The sequence below is a fragment of the Diplotaxodon limnothrissa genome, linkage group LG17, assembly GCF_057381915.1.
Source record: "Diplotaxodon limnothrissa isolate DT_005_m linkage group LG17, D_limnothrissa_male_GT1.1, whole genome shotgun sequence".
NCBI classification, from domain to species: domain Eukaryota; kingdom Metazoa; phylum Chordata; class Actinopteri; order Cichliformes; family Cichlidae; genus Diplotaxodon; species Diplotaxodon limnothrissa.
The window spans coordinates 27,059,246-27,079,579 of NC_140612.1; the positions used below are offsets into that span (position 1 = coordinate 27,059,246).

The following is a 20,334-nucleotide window of genomic DNA, read 5'->3' on the forward strand; positions in this document are numbered from 1 at the left end:
TTTCAACTCCCGCCACAGATTTTCTATGGGGTTGAGGTCTGGAGACTGGCTAGGCCACTCCAGGACTTTCAAATGCTTCTTACGGAGCCACTCCTTTGTTGCCCGGGCGGTGTGTTTTGGATCATTGTCATGTTGGAAGACCCAGCCTCGTTTCATCTTCAAAGTTCTCACTGATGGAAGGAGGTTTTGGCTCAAAATCTCACGATACATGGCCCCATTCATTCTGTCCTTAACACGGATCAGTCGTCCTGTCCCCTTGGCAGAAAAACAGCCCCATAGCATGATGTTTCCACCCCCATGCTTCACAGTAGGTATGGTGTTCTTGGGATGCAACTCAGTATTCTTCTTCCTCCAAACACGACGAGTTGAGTTTATACCAAAAAGTTCTACTTTGGTTTCATCTGACCACATGACATTCTCCCAATCCTCTGCTGTATCATCCATGTGCTCTCTGGCAAACTTCAGACGGGCCTGGACATGCACTGGCTTCAGCAGCGGAACACGTCTGGCACTGCGGGATTTGATTCCCTGCCGTTGTAGTGTGTTACTGATGGTGACCTTTGTTACTTTGGTCCCAGCTCTCTGCAGGTCATTCACCAGGTCCCCCCGTGTGGTTCTGGGATCTTTGCTCACCATTCTCATGATCATTTTGACCCCACGGGATGAGATCTTGCGTGGAGCCCCAGATCGAGGGAGATTATCAGTGGTCTTGTATGTCTTCCATTTTCTGATGATTGCTCCCACAGTTGATTTTTTCACACCAAGCTGCTTGCCTATTGTAGATTCACTCTTCCCAGTCTGGTGCAGGTCTACAATACTTTTCCTGGTGTCCTTCGAAAGCTCTTTGGTCTTGGCCATGGCGGAGTTTGGAGTCTGACTGTTTGAGGCTGTGGACAGGTGTCTTTTATACAGATGATGAGTTCAAACAGGTGCCATTCATACAGGTAACGAGTGGGGGACAGAAAAGCTTCTTACAGAAGACGTTACAGGTCTGTGAGAGCCAGAGATTTTCCTTGTTTGAGGTGACCAAATACTTATTTTCCACCCTAATTTACGAATAAATTCTTTACAAATACTACCATGTGAATTCATGGATTTTTTTTTCACATTCTGTCTCTCACAGTTGAAGTGTACCTCTGGTGCAAATTACTGACCTCTGTCATCATTTTAAGTGGGGGAACTTGCACAATCGGTGGCTGACTAAATACTTTTTTGCCCCACTGTATGCATGTCATTAAATATAATATTATGACCCGGTTACTCGGGCAGCGCAGTGGTTAGCATTGCTCCCCCTGAGTTAGACTTCACCATCTGGCCGAGGCTTTCTGTGTGGAGTTTGCATGTTCTGCCCATGTTTGCGTGAGTTCTCTCCAGGTACTCTGGCTTCCTCCCAAAGAGATGCAGTTAGTGGGGTTTGGCTAATTTGTGATTATAAATTTCCCTTAGCTGTGAATGTGAGTGCAAATGGTTACTGTCTGGTGGACACCACTACTCGCCCTGTGGTAGCTGGGATAGGCTAGAGCCCCACTCACAAGGACCCTGATAAGGACAAGTGGAAGAGAAGGGATGGACCCAGTTACTCAAAAAAAAAAAAAAAAAAAAACACAAACGTGCGTACCTTTTAAGAAAGGGCAGTTTTACTTCTAGAACTAATCAAATGCGAAAATAAAACAACCTGCTCCTCCCGTTCAGCACATGAAAATCCACATCCTCAAAAAAGTGTTCACCTGAAGACAGAGGACAAGTGGAGCAATGGCAGTGTTCAAGTTCACACAAGCCCTCTCCTTTAAGTTACAAAATAAATAAATAGAAAACTGCATGGTTCACAACAAACCACTAATCCAGTTGACTTTCCATTAGATCCACATCCCCTACAGACTTCCAAATAGGGTCCCCAAATCTTTTCAGACATCCTTTGTTTGTCCTTCAGTGTTTATGTTATTCATTCAAGTCTAAAGCTATTGTATTTTAAAAAGAAACTGACGTTTAATAATTGTGTTGTAATTCTGTTTTCTGGATCCAAGCCAAGTGTTTGGGGGGGGGGTTTGTTGTATTTTGTATTATTTACTTTTTTCCAGAATAACTTGGGTACTTTTACTCGAAACCATCCAAGTACGTCTTCCTCCACTTCTTCACGCAGAAATATGTGGAGCTTCCTCTTCAAGAGTAAATGGCACTGGGTCCACACTCAAACACACTTAAAAGTATTATCCATTTGCATATATTCTTGGCTGGTGCAGCTTGCCAGGCTTGCATTGTCTTAGCTCTCTGTGTGGACATATGCACATGCCCGTGCACCAACTGCAGTTTTGTTCTTTCATTAATCATGAAAGGGACTTTATAAGCCCCACAACGTTGGGCTGTGGCCACAGGGGGGGTCGCACTGCAGCACACTTACACACACGCACACACACACACAGGCAAACCATCTGTACTGAAAGGTCAAGGGACTAGAAGTAGCCAGCTTGTCATGCTCTCAGTATGCAGTGATGTGTCTGTCTCTATACTCTGCAGCAAATGCAGAGCTTATAGTGGTGATTTATCACACATAAAGCAAGCTGGTCAAGGTGTTTCCTCTGTAGTAATGCTCCTCTCCAAAACACCAATGTTTTAACAGATTTCTGCAGAACACTAGCTCATAATTTTTCTTTCTTTCTTTCTTTCTTTCTTTCTTTCTTTCTTTCTTTCTTTCTTTCTTTCTTTCAACAAATGTGTTGGTGCAGCAGCCCAGAATAGATCCCTTGGTGACTAATAAAGCTTGTCCTGATAGTTCTACATATAAAGCATTTGGGTTTTGTGTCTTCTCGTCCAATCCTCCTGCTTTGTTTTACAATTCCCATTTCTTTTTTATGTATTCTTTCCCCCAAAATAACTAAAATATCCTTCCCACTTCTCTACTACTGTATCACACATCTTTTCTTCACCACTTCCTCTCGTCAGCTCATATCCTTCTGTACTCCCCCACCCGTTCCCCCAACTTTGCCTCCACAGACTTTGTGTCCTACTTCTTCAGGAACAGTGCTAGCTTGCTAACTCAGAGCTTACACGGAGGAAGCCCAGGCCGGCAGAGGTGTGAAATTCCCAATTTCAGATAACTGATTCCTGCCGGTTTTTCCCTATGACACCTCCTGGCTATCTCTATCTACTGTGTGATTGTGCAGCTACAAAAACATATGTATGATAGTTACATATATTATATTTATATATCTATATATATTACCTATAAGACCAAATGTACTCTAGATCATTTTTTCCATTAAATTGCTTGATGTGTAGAGAAAATAATTCTTTTTAGCAATAATTGTTTTTTAATGTAAAAAAAAGCTAAGAGGCTTGGTTTGAATGTAGGAGGCAGAAAGTGTTTAACGTGAAATGAAATGGGTCTGTAGGTGGAGGACAGTCAACCCTTGTTTTACAGTGTGTGGCCTATTTGGATAAGGCTGCCATATTTGCTTAGATGTTTTTTATTTAAGAAAAAAAAGGTTTATGAAAAACACGAGTCAAAGACGGCAATGAAAAAAAAATCTTAACTAACTACTAAAGCAAGTTTCAAAAGGTTTAGCAACCTGTTGGCCAAAATCCTGCCCATACAGTGATAGATCATTAGATACACCTTGCTAGTACCAGGTTGGACCACCCTTTTTGCCTTCAGAGCTGCATTAGTTCTTTGTGGCATTCATCAAGAGATTTTGGATCGTGTTGACAGGATAGTGTCATACAATTGCTGCAGATTTTTCAGCTGCACATCGAGATGAGAATATCCTGTTCCACCACTTCCCAAAGGTGCTCTATTGGATTGAGACTGTGGAGGAAATTGGGAAATTGGGCTCATCAACCTGAAACCTTTTTGTTCATTTGTATAATTTTGGTGAGTCCTTAGGAATAATAGCCTCGCTTCCCTGTTTTCAGCTGATAGGAGAGGCACCTGATGTGGTCTTCTGCTGATGTATCCCATCTGCCTGTTTATGACCTGTTATATGTTCAGGGATGCTCTTTTGCTTACCTTGGTTGTAACAAGTGGATCCCAGCTGATCAGCAATTTCTAAGCTTGTTTGAATTTCAGTGGGTCATCTTGACCATGTTTGCATGACTAAATGCCCTGTTCTTGAGTTGTTGCATTGTGATTGGTTGATTAGATATGTGAATTAATGAGCAGTTAACCATTTGTACCTTTATTATCATTAAAGGCATTCAGTCAAAATGGCCATAGTGCGCTTAGAATCACGTGTCACCTTACACAGTACAAAAATTATAACTTTAAGCTTACAGTTAGGCTTTTCTCATGTCAAGAAATAATATTTCTCTCTTGCAGTTTCATCCTGATTTTGTGTTATATCTGTTTACAATTAATTTCAATGCATTCTTGCACGAAAAGTAAGAAAAAAGGGAAAGTACACTACCTCCATAAGATGTTTGATTTCTTTTTATTTGTTTCATCTTTTTTTTGTTTGTTTTTAACATTTAGCCTGACGCACACAGACACTCAGACGACCACAGTCGGTACCACGGCCCACCCTGCTGAGAGTCTTAACTGCTCTGTTATCGTGGCCTCATCTTCTCAGCAGGGCCACAGAGAACTCTCGTTATATTGACAGACTCTTGAGCACACCATTAGATGGAGATGAATATGTCATAACGAATGTGCAAGGATGGGACAATGAAGATGAAGCAGGTGGGAGCGTGGGCCTTGGTCCCACTGAGCGTGGTGTGTACAGATAAGGTCAATGTGATGTGGACTGTTTAAGGGACCTGCAGGAGCTTTTGTAATGGACCGAGAGAACGAGGGCAGTTTTAATTAGTGTGGGCTGCTGTCTGAGCTCTCATTCTTGATGATTCAATTTTTTCCACTCTCGTGCTCGTGGCCATGTTTGTTTATTTGTCCTTGTTTCACCGAAATGGCAAAAATACATCATTTTCTTTGGATCCCCGTGAATAATTTGTTTTATCTGCTGATATTTTGACACTTTTCCCATGGATTTAATTTGTTCTGCTCATGGTGATGGAAAATTGCTCTTTTAGTAAAATGACAGTAGGCTCTTGATGTGTTTAATTAAATAGCAAAAAAGAACAAAAATGAGTTTTGCTCCCTAAAAATGTTAAGTAAATAAATGTTCTTGTCTTTCATTTTTACTGAATGGACATTCCTCTTCTGGGATATAGCTATTCAGTAATAACATTTACCGAATAATAATTCAAATTAAATATACGGAGGTTAAGTTGTGACAGAATATTTGGTTTCAAAGGTTCATTGGTTTCAGACGGATTTACACAGTGCAACTGCTTCTCATTTCACATTTCCTTTTGCAAAGTTGTACTTATTTCAATACAGTAGCTAGCTGTTTTTGTTTTTGTTAGCTTATTTTAAAACTGAAGCTTTGCATCTTGGCTTTTTTTGTCTCATAAACAGTACATAAACATAATTTATATCTTTATACCAACAATATACCAGTTTTCTGTTTGTCTGTGTGTGTGCAAAACATGGCACATATCTTAAGCCGCTAAAGGCTCTTATCTATATCAGATATTATAATGTAATCATGTTACCTGGCAACCACCAAGCAATGAGCTAAAATGACAATTTTTTAAAAATTATTCATTTATGTACCGACAACACCTTATGGATGCAAACTGAGGTTTTAATTTCTCAACAGTAACATTTGATTTATATTCACAAAAGCTTATTTGTACAGAATGTATGGTAACATTATCATGTTGCCTAGCAACCACCTAGCTATGAGCTAAAATGACCTTTTTTTTCTTTTTTTTTCTTCTTTTTTTACTTATGCACGTGCAACACTTTATCACCTTATAAAAACACAAACAGGCCAATCAAGGTGTAGCATGGGCTTTTGCTTCAGTAGTAGAAAAAATACATGCGGTACTTTTGGTTTTTCCGTTATTTCCCAAGGGGTCACCACAGTGGGTGGATATACATATTTGATTTGGCATAGATTTTACCCCACATGCCCTTCTGATACATCCCTCCTAATTATCCGGGCCTGGGATGGGCAGTAGGAGTACACAGGCTGTGTCTGTTTCCCCACTCAGTGTCAAACTATGCTAACCGCTACTCCGTGAAGCCACAAGTAGTTGATGAGTAGATCAAATAAAGCAGGTAAAAATTATTTGTAGAGCTATTTTTGCTTTGTTATCATGCCAGCCGTATCGACCTATGATTAGTGCTCACCTGTGCTTTGCGTAACTGTTTTTCTGAGTATATGAGAGTGTGCACTCTCCGTTTTTGAGAATCATTGAGTGTTTTTCATCATTTTAAAGTATAATGAGCCAAAAAGGTTTGGGGACACAGATTCAGAGTAACAGGGGAACTATTGGAGGAGTTGATGAGTCGCTCTTATGCAATTTGTAATAAACAAAATTAATGTCACTTCTATATGGAGATAGGGAAGGCGGTAGAATTTGGCACACATGTGTGAAGTTGAAATCCATCTTTTAGGAATAAAGATTCCTGGTAAAACATGTGATTATATCACAGTTCCTACCCGCCTGTGTCTGTTGATGGTTTATCTGCGTTTCATCTCTGGTTATAAAGAATGAGATACATGTGCGGTTTGAGGGCGCCATGAGGTCACAGCACCATCATTTGTTTTCTGCCAGTGTGCTCAACTATTGATTCTGACACTGATGCTCAAGGCAAATGTCGGCTACGTTTACCCAGATTAATTAAAAAGTCCCTCACGTCACATTGCCCAGAGGTGTGAGCTGGCTCTGTCAATACCAGCAGAGCGTTTAAACTCGAAAAGCTTTTGAGACACTGTTTACAAAGATAGACAGCGTTTCGGTGATATTTTAACTTCCACGTGTGCTGTCACTCAGAGGGGTTAGCTGCTCGGTTGCAGTTCCACAGCCAATCCAGAAAATCAATAAAAAAATTGCCTTGTTTTTGTAAAAATAAATAAATAAATAAAAGTGTAATTGAACCATCTATTAGTGCTGTTCACGTTTTATGAGAATTGGGCAGGGTGGTTAGCAAGGTGAGAGCCAATCACTAAAGCACATGCTTTGCTTATTAATCACAAAAGATCGCTGTTTTTTAACGCCTTCTCTTTACAATGCACACTGACAGTGTCACCCTGCCCTCTCTCCAAAGAGCGTGACAATTATGCCTGCAATTAGAATGTAATTGTTTTCATTATCAACCCAGGTAATGCTGTTTGTCAGACTTTAATGTGGATTGTGCTTCTTAGTCCCACTTGCCCAGAGTTTTGAAAAAGCTGCATGGTTCCTCCACAGTGGAGCAGAAAACACTATATTTAGTAATCTGGTTGAGAAAAAGATAAGCCTGGATGTTAAGAGCTTTTGTGTGGGAACATTTAATTGTTGGCTTGGTTTTTATCTACAGTGCAGTACACTGCAGCAAGCAAATAAAACCACTTGGGACCATAAAAGACAAACATTTTAGCCACTTGTCATATGCACTATTTTATACTTAAAAGGCAGCTGAGACATTGTCGGTGGTAATGTTTATCTGTAGAAATGGTTTATAGCTGCAAGCCATCTGAGGAGAGACAGCGCAGATGTAGCGTACAGCTGAGAATGTGAATAGCTGTAGAGAGATGAAGTCTTGATATTAAATCCAGGCCAGCTGCTCTTCCGCATATTTGATATTCTACATAATGATTTCTGGAGTGACACCGTGGTGGGGTCTGTGTAGAGCGTGCCTGCTTGATTCTAAACTTCCTCTCACAGTAAAGGATATCAGGTAATGCTAAACTGGCTCTAGGAGTAAATTGTCTGGTTACCTGGCAATCCAGGGTGTAGCCTTCCTTTCTCTTTTTTACAGCTGGGATAGGCTCAAGCCCTTCCGTGATGATTGCTTTTCCCATATGTATATTATTATCCCACAATATTTCACTATTATAGCTGTCATTTTTCCTGCTTATAGTGATTTTCTCCACTATGGTAAGCTGTTTCTGTTCTCTTAAATCACCACTGCCTTTGTAGAAGTGTGACAGATTGTTAGCATTGTTAGGACAGTCTATAGTCCCTGTACATTGGCTACAATCAGCTGAATTCAGTACCAGCCAGGGTCCATCAGCTGATGGGTCTGCTGATACTCTTCTGCACATGATATTGATAAATCTATTTTAAACTGCTTATGCTGCCATTGAATGAGAGGAAGCAGTGATTGGAGACTGTGGCGTGATGAAAGTTATTATGATCGTATGCAATGAACTTGCAGTCTTGTTGCCTTTGGTTGCTTTAAAGATGGGCACCAGTTCTACAACCACTCACACTCAGCTGACATCCTCAGGGCAACTTTGGTGCATGGAGGTGGTGATAAAAATGAAAATAAGATACGAGTCTCTCTGTTATCGGTTTGTGATTGAATGGGTTCAAATTGGCAATTACATGCAATTTGTTTGCAATAATGCAGTGAGTAACTGTGATAGATGGGCAAATATCACAAATCTGTTGCCATCTACATCTACAGAGGTTAACCAGAAAATGACATTAACTGATTGCATTCAAAGTCCGCACAAAGCCTGATTTGAAACAAAAGTTACTTCGCCAAGGGTAGTTGTTGCAGGACTGCGAATTACCTGCGAAATGACACAGGCGCTTAGCAACAATGCTTTTACAGAAATATTACCAGAATGCAAACAGTTGGCAGCCAGTCGAGTGCCCTCTACCAAAGAGACACAGATGAACTGGGCTCATTGATGTAGTCTACACTCGGATTGATCTGCATTTATAAATTAGACACTTGTTATTTGCAAACTTTTGCCAGTCTTTCTGAGAGTGGTTGCTGTCAGCCTGAGTTGGAGCGCAATTGTATGGAAATAGGTTGCCTTCAATTGCCATCACATTGCAACTGAAGGCAGTTGCTCAGCTGTTTGCCACAACTGCTTGCCAAATGTGAAAAAAATCCAGTGCAATCAGCAGGCAGCCACCAATTTATCCTATTTGAAAAGAGATTGCATCCTTTCTTTACTCTGGTGTGACTGAGCCATTAGCCCATATACAGTTGCTGGTACCCCTGCAAACTACCTCCACCCCAACACCTGCTTTTTCCTGCTGTTTCTGTTATGTCATAATCAGTACATCACGTTTGATGTCACTGACGCCTGTTCTGTGCTGGGGGTCTTTTATTGCTCTGCAGTGAGACAACTAGGACCCAGAACACTGCTGTCAAATTTCTGCAGACTGAATAAGTCTTCTTTTAAATGAAGTGGTTTTAACTGAAATTCCATTGACCAAGGTTATGATGAAGAGCTGTATTTTTAAATTTGAATTTTAATATTTAATATTTTTTCTTTGTGATTTCTTTTTCTTTCTTTTTTTTTAAGAAAAGCACTTAATACTTTGAAGCCACTCTTTAACTTTGCCCAATTAGATTTATGGCAATTTGGTTCAGTTCAGGGTCATTTTGTTTTAATTGTAATTTGATGTGCCATTAAAGTACAATATAAAATTAAAAAGAGCCTGAACGTGGCTTCTGTTTATTACAATTCTTGAGATTAATCGCCTTTAGCCACCCACATCTGTGCCCATTATTTCTAATGTTCCAGCTCCATTATGCCTAACCACTATATTTTTGTCCATGCTTTTTCTCTGCAGGTGATGTTATTGTCTACATCAACGATGTGTGCGTCCTGGGTACCACCCATGCTGATGTGGTGAAACTCTTCCAGTCTGTACCTATTGGCCAAAGCGTGACTCTCGTATTATGTCGCGGTTATCCTTTGCCGTATGAGCCAGAGGAAGCTGCCAACACCAACAACAACACCACCACCATCATCTCCCCACTGGGCATCATGGAGCAGCGGCCCATTATGGTGAACGGCAGGACGGGCTACGATAACTACCTAGATTATCTCACCCGCACGGCACGCTTTGTTACAGACCCCAGTCAGGACCCGGTCAGCGCCCAGCAGCAGCTGCTCACTGGTCACCCAGCGGACACCCACTTAGATGGCTCGCTTCCTCCCACCACGGGTACTACGCCACCAGACAGCGTCTCTATGGCATCATCGGGCGCGACCCAGGGAGAGCTACTAACCCTGACCATGGTGAAGGGCGTGGATGGGTTTGGCTTCACGATTGCAGACAGCGCCACAGGTCAGCGTGTTAAACAAGTCCTGGAGCCTCAGGGCTGCCCGGGCCTGTGCGAGGGCGACTTAATTGTGGAGATTAACAAGCAGCCCGTGCAGGGATTCGGTCACACACAGGTGGTGGAGCTGCTCAAGGAGTGCCCTGTGGGAGCTGAGACCTGCCTCTTGGTTCAGAGAGGTGGAACAGGTGAGAAGGTGTTAAAGGTAGTGTTGCTGGCTTTGGAGAAGAGCTTGAATCTCTGTCCTTCTTCCTGTCTGCTTGTTCATTTCTGTCGTCTTTTGCTGGTGTGTTTGCATGTGCGGTTTAGTCCAGTGACAGCAGAAATCTGTGCTACAGTCCCTCAGTGCACAGCAATGACTTACTGATCTTCAGCTGCTCTCAGATGTCCTGCTAAGTCCGCTTTACTGTTCGCTGTTCCTTGCTCCTCATTGACAGCAGATTCCACTCCAGCTATACTAGGGGTCCCCTAGTATAGTCTGATTGCGTCTGAAAGCGTAAGCTTTTTCTGTGTTATTTTCAAGCCCACTTTCTGATTTTCTTTTTCTTTTCTTTTTTTCATTTTCACATGTATAGTGAATTTTACCTTTTCTACAAGATCCAAATAAAAGCCCGCAAATCAAAGCATGTCAAAACTGGCACAGTTTTTCCTTGAAACACTGGTAAATGGCTCTGAAGTGCTTTCAACTCTGTGTTTTTCAGAATGGGAGGCCCTCTCACACTCTCTGACAATCATAATTATGCACTGCACTTTGTCATGAGTCACACACAGGGCTGTTATTTGCCGAATCTACGTGTAGCTGAGTGTGTGTGCGGACTGATGGAGGACATTGAGTGTTAAGTGTGTACAAACGTCCGTATTCTTCTAGAAGGCCAGAAACCTTTATATTGCTGTCTTTTAATGGCAATGTCTATGAGAGAGTTGCTGTCTTGTCTTTGGGAAATATACATATGACTCAAATGACAGAGCATAAGTTGTGTGTAAGCTTCCTGTGATCTGCCTACAAACTGAGATTGCCTTCTTATTGAATTGTGGCGGCGGTGCATCTGTCAGCGATGACTCAGCCGAAGCACCGACGTTGAAGATTAAAACGTTAGAGAGTTTAATTAAATCTTGAAACGGCAACAGTGGCTCTTCATCAACCAAGCAGATAGGATCTGTCTCTGGAACCTTATTGTTAAATGTTGTTAAATGACTCCTCTCTTTGCGTTTACCTGTCCTTGATTTATCTTGGCATCCTCTAAGTGATGATGCATGAACTTTAGCACGCTCTCATTTGCAGAGCGAGCTGGAATCTGAGCCAACTCGTTTGGAAAACTGACACTGCTGTTTCTTTTTGTGTGCAACCAATTTGTAGTTCCGTGTTTTGCCTCTTTGTGTAGTGTAATGTCGCATACCAATCATAATGCCAACCGCCTGGGTGCCACAGACACCACTGAGACTCACGCGCAAAGGTCAGCAGCGGCCACTGAATAGATTTATTCCCATTTATTTCTTTATTAGGCTGCCCATGTCTCTGCTAGTGAGCAGGGAGCCAGCAAACAGGGGGGGGAATAGAGGGATGACATGAGGTATTATCATGGGAAGATAATGTTTTGGGTTTTTGGGGGGGAAGGGGTTTGTAATCCAAAAAATCTACAAAAAACAGCATCACAAAAAAAATCTGAAATCTGGTTGTGTTATGTTAGCGCCAGTAAACTGCAATACATCAGGGCGTAGTGTCGCATCCGATGGCATTGATTGCCTGTGACATGACAAGTTGCAAACGCGAAAGGCGGAACAAATGTCAGGGCCACCCAGCTTGCTGTTACTGCAGCACAACTACATACGGCACAAATTTGTGTCAAAGTGAGTAAAGTTAAGAAAATGTACCAGTGGGGTGGAGTTTTTAGACATCGTGCATCTCCTGAGAGTATTTTTGGGATTTAAGCAGGAAAATTCTGCCAGACTTTAAGCTTGTTAAGATCAAAGTACACACTCTTCTGAGAGTAAATGATCACAATAAACTATTTTCAGTTTTGTTAGAAGTCTTTGTTGGTAGAAATTAACATGAGAAATGGGGTTAAAGTAGAAACCTATAGATGGTGAAAAATTTGAAAATGCTTAAACCTTTGACACACACCCCCACCACCACCACCACCACCTATAAAGAGTGGGCAGTGGCTCTGTTGTGCTCCAGGGGGCATTTTGCTGGATAGTTGGTCACTGCACATTAAAACAGTTGTTCTGGGTGATCATCCCATCTTCAGGGATTACAAGGGGATCATTTCTTTTGTGTCCCTCCAAAGGTTCTATGGTGAATATACCTGTGGTTGAAATGGGACTTTAACATGGGCCTTCATTTCTCTTTCGACTGAATAAAGTCTGAATAAAGAAGTTGAATTTTTTTCCTATCGAATCCCATATTTAGGATATAGGAGCTGCGTAGGTTTGAGGGAAAGAGACAGGATTGTGAGATCAAACGCAGAGCAAGACATGGCTGCAGCTTCTCCTTCCATGCTTAAATCATTACCATTTCTGACTACGATGTCTGATCCTCTGGGGTTGTGAAAGGAATACTTTGCTTATCAAGCTTGTTCACAGTGTTACATGTTTGTTCCTGTTAAGGAAAAGGATGCACTGAACTGCAGAGTAGCAACTGACTACAATGTTGCCAATTTCTGCAAATAAGTAATTGTGATTTCTATTCTTCTCATCCGTAAACTCTCTCCACACTCTTTCACGTGATTCTTGGGTAGATGGTAGAAGAGGTTTGTCATGTTTGGGGCACGAAACAAGCGATAGCGTATAATATGAAACAATAGGCGTTTTAATTTTGTCATCCAATATATTTCATCATATCGCACAGCTCCATTTTTTGACACACAATTTTCACTGACAGAAACAAGATTTGATCAAGAATTACCAAAGTTTCTGTCCATAAAACTGAAATAATCCATGTGCACCACACCTCAGTGTAGTCCACAGTGTTCAGGTTGAAGGTGGCACATCAGGTGAGGAGTCCTTTCAGGAGCATGATCAACAGTGTTTATATTAGGCTTCAGTCACACAAGCCTGTAGATCATTGGGCGATGCCAACACTCCCCAACTACTACTAGGTGGATGTGAAACTGAGCAGTATGATGTAAAGCAGAGATTGAGAGATTCAAGGTAAAAGTTGCGCATTCTGAAACATGTTGGATTTAGCTGCAAAGGGTCTGTTTCCTGTTTCCGTCAGGCCTGGGTGACTGCGATCTTACTTCTCACATAAGGGAACAGCAAAATTGTATATCTCAGTTAAAAGGTTTTATCTTTTATGGAAAGATAGCACCAATCTTAACTAACAAATACAACATTTAACAACAAGTTGGATGGCTTTCAATTTTTAGTTTTGATGATGGAACTACCACTTTGTTTCAGGGCAGGGAACAATTGCTTTGACTGCTGTGGCCTTAAAATAAATAAATATTATTTTTTTTAAAAACGGGGCAAAATTTAATTGCACATTCACTTGGAGAAGAACAAGCTGGATAAGCTGCACGAATACGAGCTGAAATTGTCTCCACCCAAGCACAAAAAAATAATCTGTTCATCCAGTGCTTGAATTCACACACAGCAACACAGAGAGAGGAAGACTGGGGTCTCTGGTGAATTTTGATAAGAGATCAAATAATTTCTAATGATGTTAATGTTTACCCATCTTTCTAGATTTGCTGAAAGCCAACTGTGAGTTGATAAAAATTTTTTAAAAATCCTACACGTGGGAGGTAAAAAAAAAAAAAAAAAGATAAATGCCAAAAGGTGCACACACAGTCAACCATCTGAAACGCATTAGGCTACATTTGTTCACCATAAAAAAGATCTCTTTAATTTTACAGTGAGAGGCTAACATTAGCCCTTCAGTTATTTAAACGAGACAACGATAGCACTAGAAATGATGGTAGAGTGTGCAAATGTTTTGGCCCTTTATAAAAATGTATCCTCATATCATGAAGGAGCCTGCCAGCTTCACATCAAAGCTACAGCAGAAAACCGATTCTATCCACTTCTATTGAATCAATTGTTTCATGTTGGTCTTGTGTTTTAAAAAAAATCAGCCTCATTGCAGTTGTGTGCAAAACAAAATCATTTCTAGGTACACGGTTGAATATGCGTGATATTAAAGCAGAATTTATTCAAACACGCTCGTGCAGTCACTGGGTAATCACTCCATCCCATTAAAAGCCAAATAGGAGCGCTTGATTTGTTTAAGAGGCAACCGAGGTCAGTGACTCTACTCCTCCCACAGACAGGAAAGGGATTCAAAGCACAATATAGAGTTCAGTGGTCTAAGTTTGATGGCAATAAGGCTCCCATCGCATTTTCTACTTGATATAATCTCAGCATTTCGCCCTTCATGCACAATACCCCCTGGCTCCCTCCCTGTGCCGATAGGAATGGATATTGATCCCTGGCGGGCACCGCCTCAGCTTTGGAACCGGTGGGGACAGAGCTGCAAGTGTGAACATGGCAGACAGACTGTGGCTTACTGGCAGAGAGCCGAACTCATCGCTCTCTTGCTCTTTCCTCCCCTTCTCTTTCTCTCTTTTGTTTCCAACTATTCCATCTTGAACACACACAGCCAATGAATCACTGTCTAGTTACACACTGATTCCCTGGGAGGCTAGAGGAGGCTCACTGAATCAAACCCTTGTTCTTTTCTTCTTTTCCTTTTCTAGAGAGCAGACCTTCACCTGAGGTCTGCACGGTTTCTAAAGCAGCTGGTGGTCACATGAGGCGAAATGTCAAACCAGGCATAATGTACAGTTTACTCATGGTACTACTAGCAAGGGGAGTTTATGTAAGTGTGCGGGGGCTTGCGTGCAAAATTTGCCTGGGGATCTGTGCGGATAAGATGAGGAAAGTGTGTGCCTGGCTGTTGTGTAGGTGTGCGCACAAACTGTGTGAATCAAACCATGTGGCTCGGCGTTTGTGCGAGTGCGTGGGCGGGCAGCAGTGAGGGAGAATGTGGCATGTTAGTGGAAGCTAAATGGTCGAGCGTACATGTGAAAGAGATGATAGTCTCGGCAGCTAATTACAGCCCTGCATCTCTGCTGGTGTTGCAACGAGGACACAGACTGTTAATGGTCTAGATCGCCACTAATGAGCCTGTCTGGCATTGACACACATACACGTGCCACCCATACACACAGACACAATAATTACTGGTGATGAGCGACAGAGTGGCCATTTGTTGGGCAAAAATGGCTCAGGAGTCAAACTGAAATTTAAGGGATGGATAAATATCATAACTATATTATGAGCGTTGGCTTTTTCAAGGTGATGAGGCTTAATTGACTGGAAGGTTTGATCATAAATGTCCTCATTTGGTCAACAGGCAGCGTGCTTCTATTGTCGGGATTTCAACAACGAGTTCTTTGGGAGTCATGGAAATAAAGCTTGAGTTAAAAAAAGAAGAAAAACCACTAAAACAACAGATTTAACTGAACTTTAAAAGAAAATACTTTGTTATGATCAGTTGCTTTTATGACAAAACTTAAACAAACAAAAGTTAAACAGCCTGCCATGCTGCAAAAACTGATCATGGATCGCGCTTTAGGAGCGCAGGCCTCCACAGATCCCAAACTGTTGGTGCACCTGGGAAAACAGCAGGAACAAGCTTGAATCACAGAGGGTCTACCCCACAGCCCAGAGGTAGTATCTAAGTATCATCTTAGAAATATAGGAGACCGCAGAGGTCCATGTCCCACGGATCAGAGCTGTTTCAATGAAACAAAAGGGGTCTACTATAGTTCATTGTGTATGACCAACTTTAAACTTGAAGACAATAGTAGCAGGATGGATACAAAGGTATTTACTATCTTGCACTAGGAATCTAGCTAATCAGGTGGAGCCCAAGTTAAAGGGCAAAATACAAGAAATTGCATCCTAAATATCCCAAGATGCAGCGATCGGAGTGTAAGTGTGCATCTGATAGCGTGAATAAAAAATTGTATTAATTCTTATCATGAATGGATGAACATGTATTTTTAAAAGTGGTCCGTTTGTAAATTTAAGCACCAGTCCACTCACCATTTACTATTTAAACTGTACTGACAGCAGATCTTATCATTTCTGACCCTCGTCATTTAAATACACATTGTCAAGATTGCAGGAATTGCCACCTTCTCTGTGAGTAAAACTACTCTATTTCTCTGTGCGACAATGACTTTCCAAAGCTGAGAAGTCATGTGCACTTTGCATTACAGTAGTAAATGTTCGGTTCTGTGTCCATGACAACACCAAGCTGAGCAAGGCAAGGCTTGCTGAACAAAGAGTTGATCATACTAACTCTCTTTGTTTTTAATTTTTCCTGTGAAGTCGCATTTTTCCTGTGCTTCTTCTTGTTTCTACTTCAGTGAGTTACTTTACTTCTTTCTAGTTTGTACATACAGCTGTGGAACTGACACAAACAGGATGCACTGTCTAAGTGTGTGAGGGGAACCTGTAATTGAACCTTCCTCGCCTCACTAGCCATTCTTGATCTTTGATGCTGGACATTAGAAGTGTGTTGTCATAGTAACACCATCATAAAAAAAGCCATAACAGTATTGTCGGATTGTGGTTGTGGGAGTTTGTGAAATATGTGGGTGTTATGAAAGCATAAAAGCTGTCAATCTCACTTCCAGTTGACTTTAAGTGTGTGTGTGTGTGTGTGTGTGTGTGTGTGTGTGTGTGTGTTTTTGTGCATATGTGTGTGTTTTTTGTCACAAGGTGGTAGATCTGTCTGCAGGATTAAAGAGTGGCCATTAAAAAATCAAATCCAAACATATGCACACATATACACACTATTTAAACTTAAGCTTGTGGTGCTCGTTCAGTCCTCCGCATCAGATTGCCATTTCAGTTAAAGGGATGAGCTGTGTGCCTGGCCCTGAACTGGCAAATATTTGGAGAACGTGTCAGAGACTGAAGCATGACAGTTGTTTGGTGACAGATATCAGTCAGTTCCTCTCATCTCTCTCTCTCTCACTTTCTGTTACTCTGCTGTGGGGCACAAAAAACAGCCAGCTCAATTAGAAAGTGTGGCCAGCCTCCAGTGGGCTAAAGAAGCGAGCCAAATTGCTATATGTTAAGAGGTAGATCATCATTTCAGCAGCATTATGACAGTTTTATTACGATGGATAATAGCTTGGCTAATATTTACAGCTCGTCTTTTTGAGCATGTTGGGTCAGGGAAGACCTGCAACTCAAATCTCACAGGTGGTGCTGCGAGTCTCACACCGGTCACAGTTTAATGAGCTGTAAGAGGTGATTTTATTGGCAACCACCCTGTTTTGTCTCCTTACACATCTGTGGATATCCTACAGCAATTCTTCTATTTTGAGACCTCTCCCCAGAAGTAAGGCTTCAATCACACTGGCCAAGAGACCAGTTGGCAGCCTCTTGGCAAGCTCTAGGTCACTAGGGAAATATGTGCAATTCAGGACCGTTTGGCAAGGGGTAGCTGGAAGTTGTTGGCTGGGTAAAATCAGTTGGAAAGACAGTGCTTCACCAAAAAAACCCTTGCCCTTTTACTGGGTACCAGCAGATTTCATCAGTCACCCATAGTTAGTGTTAATAGCGACTGCCCAAAACCTTTAAAAACCATTCACCAATCAGTTGAAGAATACACATTTTTCCCTAGCGACCAGCAGTTGCCAGGGGATCACTGACCAGTCTCAAGGCCTGATTCATTCACGTTTTAGGAACAAATTTCATAACAACATCCAGCAACAACTCAGCAACCAGTTGGGGAATGTGCATTGCAATCAGTGGTTGCCAGATAGCTGGTCTCTAGGCTTGCATGGCTACGGCTGAATGAACTGAGAAACCGAAGACCCATCACATTCATAAAAATTAAACATTTACTCAAGCTGAAATCAAGGAAGAAATAGGGTTGTTTTCTGTCAGTTTTTTTTATTTAATTAGACTACTTTTGGTAACCCAAGGAGCCCCCTAATGGTCACTACATATAATGCAGGTTTTAGGCACTTAAGAACTCTCAATACAGAACTTTAAATACAGTCTATGTTCTGAACAAACAGTAACACAACCGCTGATATTTTTTGCTGTTTTTTTTTAATGACATTCACCCATTTTTTCCCCATTGGAAGCTAATTTTGACAGCAGCAGGTTTTAATGAGCCAACATGTAAGATTTAATTTGGCGCTTTTGAGAACCAGTGCTTTCTGTGAAGTCCCTGCCAGCTCCAGCATCTCTGGAAACATTTCCAGTTCCAAACTCTTTAATTAGAGTTTTGCCCAGAAACCAGGAATTGAAAATGAGGCACAACTTCAACCAAATGCCCTTCACTATTACCTGAAGCTGTGCCATGGATGGAGTGGAGTCAGACGCAGTCATTACCTGTGCACTTTTACTGATGTGTATTGCTGTTGTTATACTTATATTGGAAAAGGCTGACGCATACAGTAGGACAGGACACCAGTTAGCTCAGAACTTAAGTGCAAGTTGGACGCTGCAGGGTTCATGTAGCTCTCTGTAGCTGAGCTGACAGATCTGATTAGCATTTGGGCTAAGAGCTTTCAGCACCACGGACAGCTCCTTTTGCCCTCCCTCTCTCTCTTGGTGTTCTCTCTCAGCCGCTCACCCCTTCTCAACTTCTAGCCATGGGGCACTTTGACACCTACGTCTGCATAAATGTCTGGTATGCCTGAGCTAACAGTGTCTTTAACCCGTGGATCACCTCCGTCAGTGATGCCAGGTAGTTCACCCTCTTTCTAAAAATAAAAAATAAAAAAACCCGAAAAAAAAAAAAAAAAAAAAAAAAAAAAAAAAAGTTCACCCTCTTTCTGTCGGTCTGGCTTATCTCAGGTTCTTTTACCCATGTGGAGGTTCTGCTCTGTTGTTGCCTCTTTTGCTCACTGTACCCTCCACAAAGACTCAAATCTAGGTATTCTGGAAAGCTGTTCATTGATTCACCTTCTTTGGGAATAAAAGCAAAAATCCTTCTCTGCCCCTCAAGTTATAACACTTCAAAAGTCTTTCTTTTTTTGCGCTGATAAAAATGCTCCCATGTGCATTGAAAGTGAAATTGTTATTGAGTTTTAGATAAGCTCCTGTAACTGGTTTGTTTCTAAAAATGTTATTTGGCTTGTTTTGACTAGAGATGGACCGATCCGATATTACGTATCGGTATCGGTCCGATACTGACCTAAATTACTGGATCGGATATCGGAGAAAAATAAAAAATGTAATCCGATCCATTAAATATCACGAAAGCACCTCACAAAACTTGCAGCACGCCGTAACTCACCTCAGAACGTTAGCACGTCGGAGCAGTATGCATCACGTGATAGAGCGGCTGTGGCATGCGGGACCTGTCGGTGGTCTGGATAGCATTTGGAGCTTCGCTAGCAACCTGGCATTTCATCTCCGACAAAGTTATCCCCGAGAGAAGTAAAGCAAGTGTGTAAGTCCATCTCTGAATGTTTGTAAAGCATTCCTGCGTTAAGCTTAACGAGCGACTGCCTCTCGCTCTCCGGCTGCTACTTCAATCATGAAACTGCTTAATGATCAGCTGATCGGCTTTTCTGTCGCGAGTCTGTCTCTTGTTTGCTTTTGGCCCACTTTGCACCAGACAGAGGAAACCAGCGGCTGAACAACAGCAGCACGTTTAAGCTTGATCAGCTGTTGTTAGAATTTATTTAATATTACTTTCTACACCAGGATCTTTTTCTACGTAGCTGACGGCTGGTAACTGTGCAGGGGCGGATCTAGCAAAGTTTAGCCAGGGGGGCCGATAGGGCATTAACAGGGAAAAGAGGGCACAAAGACATACTTTTCTTTCTTATTCTCATTTAAAATGTCGAGCTTTTAATTATTTAATATTTATCTGAATCTTACACCCAAAGTTTTAATCTGATGTAAAATGTATAGAAGTCCATTATTGTATATAGTAACTGTTAAGTCTAATATACCCTAGTAAGCTATAGTACTTTTTCCTTTGGGAAGGTACCATCTGTGCAGTCTGCAATTTTGTTGAAGAAAGATGTTGAATCTATTTAATATTTCTTGAAAAATAATTGATTTCTGTGTATTTTTTTCACACTGCATCAAATTAAGGTTGATTACGTCGATTAAGCATCATGAGGTGGAGCGTGAGGGGTGGTTCCCTATTTTTTATTTATTTATTTTTGTTGTTGCTGGGAGTTGGAACCCTATTAGTTAGGTTGCTTAATATTTATGCTAAGTACTCTTTAAAATACCAGAATAGGGAGGATGGTGTAGGTTTAAGTTTATTA

General features: G+C 41.5%; 1 protein-coding gene across 1 annotated transcript in view; it reads left to right on the top strand.

Moving 5' to 3' along the window:
• magi2a (membrane associated guanylate kinase, WW and PDZ domain containing 2a) overlaps positions 1-20,334 on the top strand; it is a 284,527-nt gene that overhangs the window by 236,631 nt on the left and 27,562 nt on the right. Inside the window, exon 10 of the mRNA XM_085375635.1 lies at positions 9,580-10,260. Within this exon, the coding sequence (XP_085231761.1) occupies positions 9,580-10,260 (681 nt within the window). The remainder of the gene's footprint in view (positions 1-9,579; positions 10,261-20,334) is intronic.